Below are 15595 nucleotides of genomic sequence, written 5' to 3'. Positions count from 1 at the left end.
TGACCAAATTGCTGCAGTGATACTGTCTGTTCATGTGTCTGGTTTCCTGTTCTTGCAAAGACGAAGAGGTTTGTCACGTTTACACTGTGCTGCGCTTTAAGAGAATTACACAATGCCTGTACTTTGCCTTTGCTACTCGTTTAAATGGGATGAGTTGCTCTTTATACTGCCTTAAAATCTAAGAGATCAAACTACACTCTTGAATATAAAGGTTCTTTACAAAACCCTTCTCTTATCAAGAACCAATTTTGGCTGCTTAGTGTTATTGAGTTTGCTATATGGTTCTTTAGAGATTAAAAGAAAAAGTTATTGATGCTACATCATGGGTTCTTCAGACCAGCATATTGGTTTCTGGGTTCTTTCAAATACACATAATAAAATAAAAAGTTATTTGTGGAACTTAAAAAGATTTTCCTTTGGCATCAGACTGCAAAACCCTTTTTGATTCTAACTGGAACCTACATTTGAGAGAGTAGACAATATACTGATCTCACTTTCTAAAGCAGCATTTTGTACATACTTTATTTCAGATTTAAAATGGTAGTGTTTGGGTTAAGCCATAAGGTCTGACCCTCGCTTGTGAAGTTTTGTGTAACATTTTAATTAGTATTATAATGTAGTCATCATGTAATGGGAGTGTTTTTCATTCTTTACAGATTCAGAGCTTCGCCACGCAGAAAACATAATTGTCTCAATGTGCCAAGGCCTTCCACATCCACCTCCACGAAGCACAATGACACCTAAAAAAGAACAGCTGCCCTGACGTCCCGTCATCCTGTCTCCAGAAGCACGCCCTCCAATGAGGCACTGAAGATGTTCTATAAACAGCGCTTCCCACAGCTACTGTGTCCATCGAGCAAGAGCCTTCACATCGTCAGCTATGAGGGCAACCGAGGAAGATTTTAAACATGGTGCAACTCATCAATTGTGATGTGTAAACAAGCAGAGACACACTGTGACAGTTTTACCATTAACACTTAAAAGAGACAACAAGATTTCTCTCATTCTTGCCAAAAAAGGATGCTGGATGCCCTAGATCTAACACCACACAGCACTTGTTAGAACTGTGACGCTGTTCTTAGTAAGACTGCCACACAAAACAAGAGGTTTTAGGGTCATTTACAAATTGTCAAACATTAACCATAAACATCATATTACTGGATGTCTTCCTTAACAATTTCACATAGTCACTGATTGAACAACAGTGATTTCAAGAAGAAAGTCTGTATTTGATGTGGACTGGACTTAAAAGATTCTGGCCACTGCTTAAATATAGGGGCCAATGGCACAAATCATTAAACTAAGTACATTTCTGTTTGGACTTGGATCCAGTTTTACCTTATGGCTTTTATGGTGCACTTATCAGAGTTGCAGTAAGACCAGACCATCCAAATTGCAGACACATACCAACCCTCAAAGACTCAGACCCCAAGGCCCAGACCAAGACCAGTCAATTCAAGAACTAGACTAATTCAACCAAAATGCTGAACTGCAGCATTCAATTCAAACTATGCGCCACTTTTTATAGTGGCTAAAAGGCCATTCAGAGCCATGCAGTTCTTGTGAATTCCTGTGATGCCAAGAGCCAACCCTGGTTGATATCACCCTTAAGATGTTGTAAACACGTTTTTAACTGTGGCCTGATATGAGACCATAAGCCGAAACCCAGATCCAGACCAAGCGAGTAATGAGACCAAGACCAGGCTTATGTGGTCTCGAGAGGTCACAAGACCAGAGTGAGGTTAGGTCCTGAGAAAATGTAATCCACTGCTAATTACTTCTCTAAAATTGTAATCAGATTACTTTATCAATTACTTCATCTAATTACTTTACTTTTACGTACATTTCAACAACGCTTCTCACAAAAGTTTTTGTTTTGCCGCTCAACAAATTAAATAATGTCTATATTTCCTCTTTGTTCATTATGACACAACTTTCAGCTGTCACAAAAACGCAATACGGCATATTTTAAATATATTATACATAAAAAATATATTATTTTAAATATATGTGTAACCCAAGTAATGTACTTAAAAGTGATTACTTTAGAATGCATTACACTACCCTTTTATTTAAAAAGTAATTAGATTACAGTAAATAATTAGGTTACTTTGTAATCAGACATCTCCAACACTGTACAACTTTCTGACTCTAAGGCCCCCCATTGTTGGAGAAAATATTCGAAGGCCCCCCATGTAGGCTATTAGATATTTATATTATTAGATATATCTATTATAAAATATTTCCTTAAAACTTGTGATTCCAGAAATGTCTAGAACTGTATATAATCTTCATAAAATGCAAGCTGTTGAAGGGAGTTCTAAAATTTTTAGCATTTTCAGTAAATTTAATTATAATAGTTATATAAAAATTATAATATCCTATCATGTTTTAAATAATATTAAGAGATCTTGAGGCCCCCTAGTGGGTCCCGACCCCCTGGTTGAGAACAACTGCTGTACAAGACCAGTATGACAAGATCAAGATTCACATAAATGATTACTGTAGGCCAAACTATGTATTTACTATGATGAATAGGCCAGTATTGTAATGATAGCCTAATATAATCTGTAATTAATGTAATCTCATTAATTGTATTAATAGTTAAGCTTTACAATATCTTTTTGACTCTCTCTAATGTGTGGATTGATTTGATATATTTGTACCTAAACAATATTAAACATCCTGCAAATGTTATGATTGCACTTGACATTTTTCCACTTTCCAGCTCAATACAATAATCAGGTTAAATATTGATGGCCCTCAACACACAAAAAGAGACAACAAACTACAAGCACACTCAGTGTTGGCTGAGATGTTATTCCTGGAAAAGTTGCAGAAAACCACACCTAGGAGGACAAATATAAAATTGTCCCACACAGACAAGAGAAAAATCCTAATCTGATTTAGGTCACCATGGGCGTCTCATCACCAGACTACATCATGGCATTCAGTTTATAGAATCATCATTTATTTTCAGTTTCAATTTACATTACACTTCCATTAGGTTAAGTATTTGCAGGCTGCCTGTAGAAATTGGGCAACACGTGTGTCAAACATCATCAAACACAGTCGCATTCAGGAAGTTAATGTTTGTATTTAAGTCGCGCGTTTGAGCTGCTGTAGTTGGAGACGGAGGCAGGTCGCGCGCTGCAATAATATCCAGTGGAGCGCACGAGCGCAGCGCAACAGGTATCTCGAGCTTCACCAGAACTTTATTAAAACGCGAATAAGTTTCCTTTGGATAAAGTTCCAATTAAATGGAAAGGTAAGCGTACTGTATATCTGATATCTTTTAGTTTTTGCACGAAATTTGTTATGCATGCCATTGTTGCCTTTTGGAGAAACATCTAAATAGCCTGCTATAAATGTAAACGCTTTGAGGGGGCACAGCCGGTGCACCAAAGTTTTTTCCCAGATTCACTCAAATCCAGCGGAATCAAATGAGTGTTTTCCAAATGTTATGTAGCCTCATGAATTAATCTAGTTTTATAATGAAGTTTGATTGTTCTCCAACAAAATTGCACAAATTTCGGAGGTATAAAGCTATGAAACTGCACAGAAAGCAAATTAAGAACACATCAAGTATGTATATATATATATATACAGGGTTGGGGAGTAACTGAATACATGTAACGGGATTACGTATTTAAATTACAAAATATAAGTAACTGTATTCCACTACAGTTACAATTTAAATCATTGGTAATTAGAATACAGTTACATTCAAAAAGTATTTTGATTACTGAAGAGAATACTTTGCATTTTATTGTCATTTGTTTCATTTAATATTTAGTCCTTTCAGATGGAAAACATTTATACATATAAATGATGCGATCCAAAGTGCATTTGAACAGCAGTGAAACACTTTCTTATGATGTGTTACATTCATACGAGCAGACAGAGAAGTAAGTCTGAAGTAAGTTTGGAGCAGAAGAAATAGAAATAAACCTGGTGTAAATTGTCAGCTTTACACTAAGATAAAATGCTCTTTCAAGCCATTTTACATGCACATGTTAACAGGCATGATCATATTTTTCATATTATCATATTTTTATCAAGAAAATTCACGTTAGTTCATAATTTCTTCTTTTCTAGTAAGACCTTTGATATTAGGGTAAAAATCATATTCTTGATAATAATTTGTGTATTGTTTTCCTGTAAAAATGTCTACAAATCCTTGAAACAAGATCAATTTGATTTATTGTTTTAGAAACAACACTGCATAAGATATTTAGGTTTTTCAGAGAATGTATTTTTAACATGTGTATTTTGTCTTACTGTACTGGCAGAGTTTTTATAGTCAAAACAAGTGAAAAAATCTACCAGTGCTGAAGAAGTAATCCAAAGTATTTAGAATACGTTACTGACCTTGAGTAATCTAATGGAATATGTTACAAATTACATTTTACAGCATGTATTCTGTAATGGAATACATTTCAAAAGTAACCCTCCCAACCCTGTGTTTATATATAAATAAATAAATAAATATATATATATATATATATATATATATATATATATATATATATATATACACACACACACACACACACACACACACCAAATAATCATAGTTCACAACATATCGATATCTTATTGTTTTATGTCATTATTATGAAAAACAAACAAACATGTAGCCTATGCAATGTTATATGCTAATTGAAAATACTTAATAAGCTTAATTAGGTTTAAATGTGATGTTCTTTTAGCTTCCAAATCAGGTTATGAACAACAAAAGCAAAATCAATTAGTTCTTCTGAAGGTAATAATACCCTGGTCTCCGTTTTCAGGCTGTTACTTGGAAGTGTGTGCATCAATGACGTGAGGCCGATACTGTATATCATTCTGAGAGAGGATCAGTTTACTAAATGAGGCTCTGAGATCAAGTTGCCCAAAGGGAACACAATAACAATGTGTGCTGTGGAGTACCTTAACTGTAGACTGCTTTGCGCTGGGTTTATTTGGCAGGTTTTGATTGCAAAAGGCAGGATGATACACAGATTTTACAGACATGCTATATTGCGTAAGCTCTGTTAAGGTCAGGTGCATTTATTCACACCAGTGCTTCAACTTGGTCTTCAAATCTACTTTGCGGCACTTTTCAGGTAGGATTGGAAAACAGTGAGTGGTGACCCTGAACCTGATAACGAAGTGTAAACATGCCGAGGTCATTTTTGGTGAAGAGCAAACGGGCACACAGTTATCACCTACCCCGTTACCTGGACGACAACTGCATGCAAATTGAGAAACTTCTCACATGCCAAGGTACTGACTCCAAATAATGTTATTTAGACAGGCCTATATTGGTCAGGCAATGAACATATAAATTCAAATAGTGGCAGATAACGCATTGTGGATATTACTGTCTCTCTTGTGTTTAGAAAGTCAAATGGGACAGGTGCCTGAGAGCACAGTGGATGTAGGGAAGGATCCGGGCAATTGTTCCCCTAAAGCCAGCATGGTGTGTACGGCGGATCATTCCTCTCAACAGTCCCCACTCAGATGCGAGGGCAGTGTGTGTGACCACTCATCAGACTATGAGGACTTTTGGAGACCTCTGTCCCGATCTGCCTCTCCAGGTTTGTATTTTTTCATGACTTAATTTTACATCAGGTTTCATCCTTACTTAATTTTACAGTGACGCAAAAGATATTAACTACCAACATTAACACATATTTAGCCTAAATATGCTTTTCAGAATAGCCATTGTTTTCTCAATAGATCTGGATAAATGCCCGGTGCCTTCACAGGACAACCCTCAGGCTTTCGACATGACTTTCTCTCCATATGTTTGGGCCCATTCAACATCCGAGCTCAGGCACCTCATTCAAACGTGCAATCATGTCCCTGTTTCTATGGATCCAGAGCCATCAGTGGAGGTGTATGAGACTATGGAAAGAAGGCCAGGTGCCCATCTCCTCACTGAACCAAGCCAATCAGGGCGATTTTACCAGGACTATGGCTCTTTGACCTCTAACCTTTTGGATAGTAGAAGCTTTTACGCAGACTTCAAGATGTCAACTAAAGTATCAGAGATTAATGCAGAATCGGATATTCTTTGCACGCGACTTCAACTAAATGGGTCCTACAAATGCGTAAAATGCACTAAGGTACAATAAATCAAACTTTACATTGTTTAGCTACTTATTTCTTATGTTACATAGGCTTACACTACCAGCAAAAAGTTTGGAGACACCTTTTCATTCTTTATTATTACTGTTTTCCATAAAAATTATGGCATAACACAAAAGGAAGTTTGAAAATGTTGTAGAAAAAACAACAACAATAAAAAGTTAAAGAAATATACAGTAAACTATCTTAAATTTAGCTTCTACAGCCACACTTTGCCTTGATTACAGCTCTGCACACTGGGCATTCTGTCAACCAATTGCATTAGGGGTATCCACCTAGGATGCTTTATAAAGTTTTGCATGTTCCCATACATGCTGACTTTTCCTTTACTATCCAGCCCAACTCATCCATAAAAAACATACATACATATATATATATATATATATATATATATATATATATATATATATATATATATATATATATACATATACACTGATCAGCCACAACACCAACAATCATGCCACGGTCCAAATTACTGAGATCACTGTTTTTTCCCCGTTCTGATGGTTGATGTGAACATTAACTGAAACTCCTGACCCGTATCTGCATTATTTTATGCACTGAACTGCTGCCACATAATTGGCTGATTAGATAATCTCATGGATGTTTGTTGGAGCCAGATGGGCTGGTTTAAGTATTTCTGTAACTGCTGATCTCCTGGGATTTTCACACACAACAGTCTCTAGAATTTACTCAGAATGGTGCCAAAAACAAAAAACATCCAGTGAGCAGCAGTTCTGTGGACAGAAATGCCTTGTTGATGAGAGAAGTCAACAGAGAATGGCCAGACTGGTTCGAACTGACAAAGTCTACAGTAACTCAGATAACCACTCTGTACAATTGTGGTGAGAAGAATATCATTTCAGAATGTTATTCTGAGATGCAGGTTGGCGCAGATTTGGCGGCACAAGGGGGACCTACACAATATTAGGCAGGTGGTTTTAATGTTGTGGCTGATCGGTGTGTATATATATATATATATATATATATATATATATATATATATATATATATATATATATATATATATATATATATAAAAAAAATATATATAAAATATGACTGATCATGCAAAAAAACTGTCTTTTATTTAAGGATAGTGATCATATGAAGCCATTTATTATCACATAGTTGTTTGGCTCCTTTTTAAATCATAATGATAACAGAAATCATCCAAATGGCTCCGTATCTAGCCTGCTCAGTGCATCCACGTGAGAGCTAACAAACTCATTGACTATTTATACACAGACACTAATTGCAATTTAAAAAGCCACAGGTGTGGGAAATTAACCTTTAATTGCCATTTAAACCTGTTTGTGTCACCTTGTGTGTCTGTAACAAGGCCAAACATTCAAGGGTAAACTTTTGATTAGGGCCATTTGGGTGATTTCTGTCATCATTATGATTTAAAAAGGAGCCAAACAACTATGTGATAATAAATGGCTTCATATGATCACTATCCTTAAATAAAAGACAGTTTTTTTGCATGATCAGTCATATTTTCAAAATCAATGCCAAAATTTCACAATTTCTGCCAGGATATGCAACCTCTTGAGCACAACTGTATATATATATATATATATATATATATATATATATATATATATATATATATATATATATACTGGCAGCCAAAAGTTTGGAATAATGTACAGATTTTGCTCTTATGGAAAGAAATTAGTACTTTTATTCACCAGAGTGGCATTCAACTGATCACAATATATAGTCAGGATATTAATAACTTGAAAAATTACCATTGCAATTGGAAAAAATGTTCAGAACTTCTTAAACTAATTCAAAGAGTTCTCATCAAAAAATCCTCCACGTGCAGCAATGACAGCTTTGCAGATCCTTGGCATTCTAGCTGTCAGTTTGTCTAGATACTCAGGTGACATTTCACCCCACACTTCCTGTAGCACTTGCCATAGATGTGACTGTCTTGTAGGGCACTTCTCACGCACCTTACAATCTAGCTGATCCCACAAAAGCTCAATGGGGTTAAGATCCATAACACTCTTTTCCAATTATCTGTTGTCCAATGTCTGTGTTTCTTTGCCCACTCTAACCTCTTTTTGTTTTTCTGTTTCCAAAGTGGCTTTTTCTTTGCAAATCTTCCCATATGGCCTGCACCCCTGAGTCTTCTCTTTACTGTTGTACATGAAACTGATGTTGAGCGGGTAGAATTCAATGAAGCTGTTAGCTGAGGACATGTGAGGTGTATATTTCTCAAACTAGAGGCTCTGATTTACTTATCCTCTTGTTTAGTTTTACATCTGGCCTTCCACATCTCTTTCTGTGCTTGTTAGAGCCAGTTGTCCATTGTCTCTGAAGACTGTAGTGTACAACTTTGTATGAACTTTTCAGTTTTTTTTTGCAATTTCAAGCATTGTATAGCCTTCATTCCTCAAAACAATGATTGACTGTCGAGTTTTGACCTAATATTGACCTTAATACATGCAAGTCTATTACATACTGTAGCAACTCAAAAACAAACACAAAGACAATGTTAAGCTTCATTTATCGAACCATATAGCTTTCAGCTGTGTTTGATATAATGGCAAGTCCTAACTTTTCTAGTACCAAATTAGCAATTTAACAGGATTACTCAAGGATAAGGTGTTGGAGTGATGGCTGCTGAAAATGGGGCCTGTCTAGATTTGATCAAAAATGAACTTTTCAAAATAGTAATGTCCTGACTATACTTTGTGATCAGTTGAATGTCACTTTGGTGAATTAAAGTACCAATTTCCTTCCGAAACAGCAAAATCTGTACATTATTCCAAACTTCTAGCCACCAGTGTGTGTATATATATATATATATATATATATATATATATATATATATATATATACATATATATAACATTTTTGTTTTGTAAAGACATTCAGACACAATTTATAGCCTATTGGTCAAAACTAAGATCCTGAGAAACATAAATTCAGTTAAGTTCCTAATCCTAACTGATTGTCAGCAAACCTCCAGTACTTGCATATTCTCAAACCACTTGGGTAAAATGGTAGTTCTGTTTAGCCGATGCTGATGTATTCTGTTTTTAAACAGGTGTTTTCGACCCCTCATGGTTTAGAGGTTCACGTAAGGCGGTCACACAGTGGCACAAGGCCCTACGCTTGCGAAATCTGCGGAAAAACGTTTGGCCACAGCGTCAGCCTGGAGCAACATAAAGCTGTCCATTCACAAGTATGCTTGCATTGTCACAGCATTTATTAATTGGGGCCCAAATAATTACAGGCTCTTACTAATGACTTCTTTCCGGTAGGAAAGGGTTTTCAGCTGCAAAATCTGTGACAAAAGCTTCAAGAGGTCGTCCACTTTGTCCACGCACCTCTTCATCCACTCTGACACCCGACCATATCCCTGTCAATACTGTGGCAAAAGATTCCACCAGAAATCAGATATGAAGAAACACACGTTCATTCACACAGGTGATTTAATTTGTAATATGCAATGCTTGGGAAAGTTAAATGAAAATCTAAAATCTATTTTGCAAAAGTACTTATTGGAAATTGCACTTGCGTTTTAAGAAGGCCCAATGTAATTAGTGTCTGGATGCATGCGACCACTACATGGCTAATATGATTTCATTCTGCATGCATGCATTTTCAAATAGCATATTCACTTGTGTAATGGGTTAACAACATTGCTAAAAGATTTCCTTAACAATTTATGTCAGAAAACAACAACATCAAAGTCTGTTTAGACTAATGCAACACTTTTCTTCTTCCTCTATTTTCCAGGTGAGAAGCCGCACAAGTGTCAAGTGTGTGGCAAAGCCTTCAGCCAGAGTTCAAACCTCATCACGCACAGCAGAAAACACACAGGATTCAGGCCTTTTGGATGCGAACTGTGTGGCAAAGGCTTTCAGCGCAAAGTAGATCTGAGGAGACACAAAGAAACGCAGCATGGTCTAAAATAATAATTCAATTATTTGCTTAGTTTTGTTTGCACATTTGACACTATAGGCTGTAGAATTCGAAGGTTATGTTGTGTGGTTTGATGAATTAAGAAAATAACAGATTTATTTGCATAATGCAGTCAGAGAGATTGCAGACATTATATTTCTGTATTCATTCTAAAATATTATTCATTATATTATTGTATTATTATACAAAAATATATTTCTGAAAAACATTAATAAACTTAGAAAAACTATTATTTATTCAAACGTTTATCTTTTTTGGCCATATATTAACTGTTTAATTACATAGGTTTTCTAAAAATTTTCAATCACCATATGTATATGCACAATATCTATATAGGCCTAAAAAAAACTTGAATGTGTATACCTGTTTTTCACTGTGTATTGCAAAGAACATTTATGATTGGTTAATTAGGTTAAAATAACGTAATATTTTCAAAATAAACAGTGTGGTTAATGTTTGTTGCCGCCATTGCACCACGAAGAGAACTGAAGTCATAAACAAGTTGTATACATTTTAATATTCATCTAGGCCCATCTAGTCTCAACTAAAACCTCACTTTGCATTTCACATTTAGCCATTTCATATCGCTTGCAAAAATAAGTTGGTTATGAAAGTTTGTTGCGCTATTTTTAATACATAATAGCTTACTCTGTTCGATAACAATAACATATTTTCCTAAGATTCTGTGTAACAGAATAGTGCAATAGCATGTTTATTATGATATACATTTCATTAACATACATTGTTATACATAGATTAGGCTACTGGTCCCTAAAGGGAGTTTCTAAGGTTTTAGATGTCCTTAATCCCACATAACATCCATATTTATAATAGAAAAGTGAGTAAAACAATTTGTAAAACTAATTCATTCTCCATTTAAATACAGTTGAAATCAGAAGTTTACATACACTTTAGCCAAATACATTTAAACTCAGTTTTTCACAATTCTTGACATTTAAACGTAGATAACTTTCCCTGACTTAGGTCAGTTAGGATCACTATTTTAAGAATGTGAAATGTCAGAAAAATAGAGAGAATTATTCATTTCAGATTTTATTTCTTCCATCACATTCTCAGTGGGTCAGAAGTTTACATATACTTTGCTCGTATTTGGTAGCATTGCCTTTAAATTGTTTGACTTGGGTCAAACGTTTCAGGTAGCCTTCCACAAGCTTCTCACAATAAGTTGCTGGAATTTTGGTCCAATCCTTCAGACAGAACTGCTGTAACAGAGTCAGGTTTGTAGGCCTCCTTGCTCGCACACGCTTTTTCAGTTCTGCCCACAAATTGTCTATCGGACTGAGGTCAGGGCTTTCTGATGGCCTCTCCAGTACCTTGACTTTGTTGTCCTTAAGCCATTTTGCCACAACTTTGGAGGTACGCTTGGGAACATTGTCCATTTGGAAGACCCATTTGCGACCGAGCTTTAACTTCCTGGCTGATGTCTGAGATGTTGCTTCAATATATCAATATAATTTTCCTTCCTTATGATGCCATCTATTTTGTGAAGTGCACCAGTACCTCCTGCAGCAAAGCACCCCTACAACATGATGCTGCCACCCCCATGCTTCACGGTTGGGATGGTGTTCTTCGGCTTTCAAGCCTCACCCTTTTTCCTCCAAACATAACGATGGTCATTATGGCCAAACAGTGCAATTTTTGTTTCATCAGACCAGAGGACATTTCTCCAAAAAGATCTTTGTACCCATGTGCACTTGCAAACTGTAGTCTGGCTTTTTTATGGCAGTTTTGGAGCAGTGGCTTCTTCCTTGCTGAGCAGCCTTTCAGGTTATGTCGATATAGAACTCGTTTTACTGTGGATATAGATACTTGTCTACCTGTTTCCTCCAGCATCTTCACAAGGACCTTTGCTGTTGTTCTGGGATTGATTTGCACTTTTTGCACCAAACTATGTTCATCTCTAGGATACCTGAGCAGTATAATGGCTGCATGGTCCCATGGTGTTTATACTTGCGTACTATTGTTTTTACAGATGAACGTGGTACCTTCAGGTGTTTGGAAATTGCTCCCAAGGATGAACCTGACAGAGAATTTTTTTTTGGCTGATTTCTTTTGATTTTCCCATGATGTCAAGCAAAGAGGCACTGAGTTTGAAGGTAGGCCTTAAAATACATCCATAGGTACACCTCCAATTGACTCCAATTAGCCTATCAGAAGCTAATTGGCTAATTGCCTAAAGGCTTGACATCATTTTCTGGAATTTTCCAAGTTGCTTAAAGGCACAGTTAACTTAATGAATGTAAACTTCTGACCCACTGGAATTGTGATATAGTCAATTAAAAGTGAAACAATCTGTCTGTAAACAATTGCTGGCAAAATAACTCATGTCATGCACAAAGTGTATGTTCTAAACCACACCTGCCAAAACTACAGTTTGATAATATTACATTTGTGATTGAGTTTTAATGATTTCAACCCAAGTGTATGTAAACTTCTGACTTCAACTGTAAGTTTTAAGCACTGATATTCTGTGCCTCACATTAACAAAAGTATCAAATTTAGTTGATTCCTTGTGACAATGTCAATTTTAAAAATAGAAAAGAGATTGTTAGAGACTACCAGACAGTATCATAAATGATTTCAATCTAATATCAGTCAAGTTCTCAGAGTGTCAAAAACAAATGATTCATGAAATGTTTGTTACAGGTAGGCTTTTATTATAAATTGTTAATCTGAATGTGTGTGCTGTACATTATGTTTGTGAAGTGATTTGGGGTCTGAAGATCTGCACAAGGCTGTGCAGATCTTTTTGCTCCAGATTAAGCTCTCTCATAAAAGAGGAAATGTACTCCACCGAGGATAGACTTGTCATGGTCTCTCGCAGCAAGGGTGACACTTCCGTTAACCTAAAAAACAAACAGCTTTTAGCATCATTAGCATGTAAACATGGCTATGAATCAAACAGAAGTTAACGAGAATAACTGATTTACACTCCAGTGCACTGTGAAATTTGTGAGGTACTATTTAACTGCAATAGTTTGAAGATAGGAGACTAACTGAAAATTAAACTAACTTAAGTATTGGAAGTAGAGTCGATGCAATTTAAAACAGTCAAAACACTTTTTGTGTTTAAGCTTGTTTGTAGAAGTCATCTATCCATTGGTCTTTCTTTGAGAGGTAAATTGGTTCTTGCAACAGCTCGGATTCAAAATGTCCTACAGTTTCTGGAGCTTTATCTATTATTGAACTGCTCTCAACAAAGACCACAGGCCAGTGGCACACCTGACATAAGGCAGAGAGAAGTGTGGTTCCAAATTATTCATGAGGGGAAAATAACAGGCCCTCGGCTGATAAACAGATTGAGAGCATCAAATGGGCCCTGAAACCTAATAAAGATGAGCAAGCAAAAACACTGATAAAAACAGGCTGAGATTAGTGAACATAAAGTCACAAAACAAGCTAAATTTAAATAAAAGCACTTATTAACAAATGAATCTATCTGCATCTTGCCAGGGAATCAAGGTGACATCAAAACATTCATTTTGTTGCATCAATGAATGATGCAATTAGAAGGCAAAAGCTAATTAAACATTAATGTGAAATTTCAGTATCCTTAGTGGAATAGAAAACAAAAACAAAACCATGTTAGCCATCATGGACTCTTTCTTACTCATATCTGGTTGCACTACCAGCTAATGTATTTTAAATACATTATATTTTAAATATATGCTGACTTAGTTTGTATTATCTTCATTCTTAAATAAAAAGTAGAAACAGTTTATTGCACAATCTTCCACAAGAATCACTGCATTGTTTCCAAAATGTCAATGCACTGAAATGAACTAACTAAATAAATACATTTAAATCTAATTTCCTGACATTGGTGTGTTGATCAACTTTGTATAAAAAATAATTGCAATACTTGCAATAATAAGATTTTTTTTTACTATTATTATTTTACCAGTTTTTAACCCATCTCTAACAATTATGTCAGAGCAAAATATTCATAGTTACAATACCTTACGATAACTTACAGAAAGTTATACACTACCGGTCAAAAGTTTTGAAACACTCATTCTTTATTATAATAATTTTTTTTTTCTTCACATTTTAGAATAATAGTAAAGTCATCAAAACTATGGAATAACATAAATGGAACTATGGGAATTATGCTGTGACTAAACAAAATCCAAAATAAATCAAAACTGTGTTATATTTTAGCATTTTCAAAGTAGTCACCCTTTGCCTAGAATTTGCAGACATGTACTCTTGACATTTTCAAAACCAACTTCTTGAGGTATCACCCTGGGATGCTTTTTAAACAGTATTGAAGGAGTTCCCATCCATGCTGGGCACTTATTGGCTGCTTTTCTTTATTATTTGGTCCAAGTCATCAATTTCAAAAACTTTTTTTTATTAAATTTTAGTTTTAATAATGAAATAAATTAATATGGTGGCACAATTATATTTTTGTCTACAAAACTAATTTCAAACATTTAATCATATGCCTTCAGATCAAAAGATATTTAAGATCATGAGAAACATTTCAGTCAAGCATTTCAAAAGTTTTGACCGGTAGTGTGTGTGTATTATATATATATATATATATATATATATATATATATATATATATATATATATATATATATATACATACATACACACACACACACACACACACACACGCGCACACACACACACACACACACACACACACATATATATGTATGTATATGTATGTGTGTGTGTGTATATATATATATATATATATATATATATATATATATATACACACACACACACACATATACATACATACATACACACACTGCATGCACAATTATTAGGCAAGTGAGTATTCTGATCTTATCATTATTTCCATGCACATTTTCCAAACCATATAAACTTGAATGCCTATTGGATTCAATCATTTTCAGGTGGTATGTACTTGTGTAATGAGGGAGGGTGTGGCGAAAGTGACTAACACCTTATATCAAAGTGTGCATAATTATTAGGCAGCTTCATTACCTCAAAATGGGCCAAAAATGAGATTTAACTGACACTGAAAAGTCAAAAATTGTAAAATGCCTTTCAGACAGAAGCAACACTCTTGAAATAACTAAACTATTGAGGTGTGACCACTGGACAATCAAAGTTTTTTTTGCGAATAGTCAACTGGGGCGCAAAAACGCATGGAGAAGAAAAGGCGTAAATTAACTGCAAAAAACTTGAGAAGAATTAAACGTGAAGCTACCAGGAACCCATTATCCTCCAGTGCCACCATTTTCCAGAACTGTAACCTACCTGGAGTGTCCAGTTGTACAAGGTGCCAAGTGCTCAGAGACATGGCCAAGGTCAAGAAGGCTGAAACATGACCACCACTGAATATATTCACAAGATGAAGTGTCAAGATTGGACAAAGAAATACATGAAGACAGATTTTTCAAAGGTTTTATGGACAGATGAAATGAGAGTGACTCTTGGTGGACCAGATGGATGGGCCCGTGGCTGGATCACTAATGGACACAGGGCACCACTTCGAGTCAGGTGCCAG

General features: G+C 35.5%; 2 protein-coding genes across 2 annotated transcripts in view; one reads left to right on the top strand and one right to left on the bottom strand.

Annotated features, from left to right (window-relative positions):
- Positions 1–3127: 3127 nt before the first annotated feature.
- LOC127441690 (zinc finger protein Gfi-1-like) lies at positions 3128–12754 on the top strand. Its single transcript, XM_051699352.1, has 7 exons — positions 3128–3268; positions 5109–5268; positions 5385–5582; positions 5725–6113; positions 9200–9337; positions 9417–9582; positions 9895–12754. The coding sequence occupies exons 2-7, from the start codon at positions 5163–5165 to the stop codon at positions 10071–10073; spliced, it is 1176 nt and encodes a 391-aa protein (XP_051555312.1). The 5' UTR covers positions 3128–3268; positions 5109–5162; the 3' UTR covers positions 10074–12754.
- Positions 12738–15595, bottom strand: part of rpap2 (RNA polymerase II associated protein 2) — a 19538-nt gene continuing 16680 nt past the window's right edge. The window contains exon 12 of the mRNA XM_051699339.1: positions 12738–12947. Coding sequence (XP_051555299.1) covers positions 12794–12947 — 154 coding nt within the window. The 3' untranslated portion in view covers positions 12738–12793. The remainder of the gene's footprint in view (positions 12948–15595) is intronic.

Source organism: Myxocyprinus asiaticus, chromosome 5 (genome assembly GCF_019703515.2).
Source record: "Myxocyprinus asiaticus isolate MX2 ecotype Aquarium Trade chromosome 5, UBuf_Myxa_2, whole genome shotgun sequence".
Classification (NCBI taxonomy): Eukaryota; Metazoa; Chordata; class Actinopteri; order Cypriniformes; family Catostomidae; genus Myxocyprinus; species Myxocyprinus asiaticus.
Note: the sequence above shows the minus strand (reverse complement) of the source record. Positions and strands in the feature narration are given on the sequence as shown.

What these genes read in the sequence shown, in the direction of transcription:
- LOC127441690 (XM_051699352.1), top strand. Translation starts at nt 5,163, where the DNA reads ATGCCGAGGTCATTTTTGGTGAAGAGCAAACGGGCACACAGTTATCAC. An exon ending in GTCCCGATCTGCCTCTCCAG is followed by an intron (nt 5,583 to 5,724) that starts GTTTGTATTTTT and finishes TTTTCTCAATAG; the next exon opens with ATCTGGATAAATGCCCGGTG. An exon ending in AATGCGTAAAATGCACTAAG is followed by an intron (nt 6,114 to 9,199) that starts GTACAATAAATC and finishes GTTTTTAAACAG; the next exon opens with GTGTTTTCGACCCCTCATGG.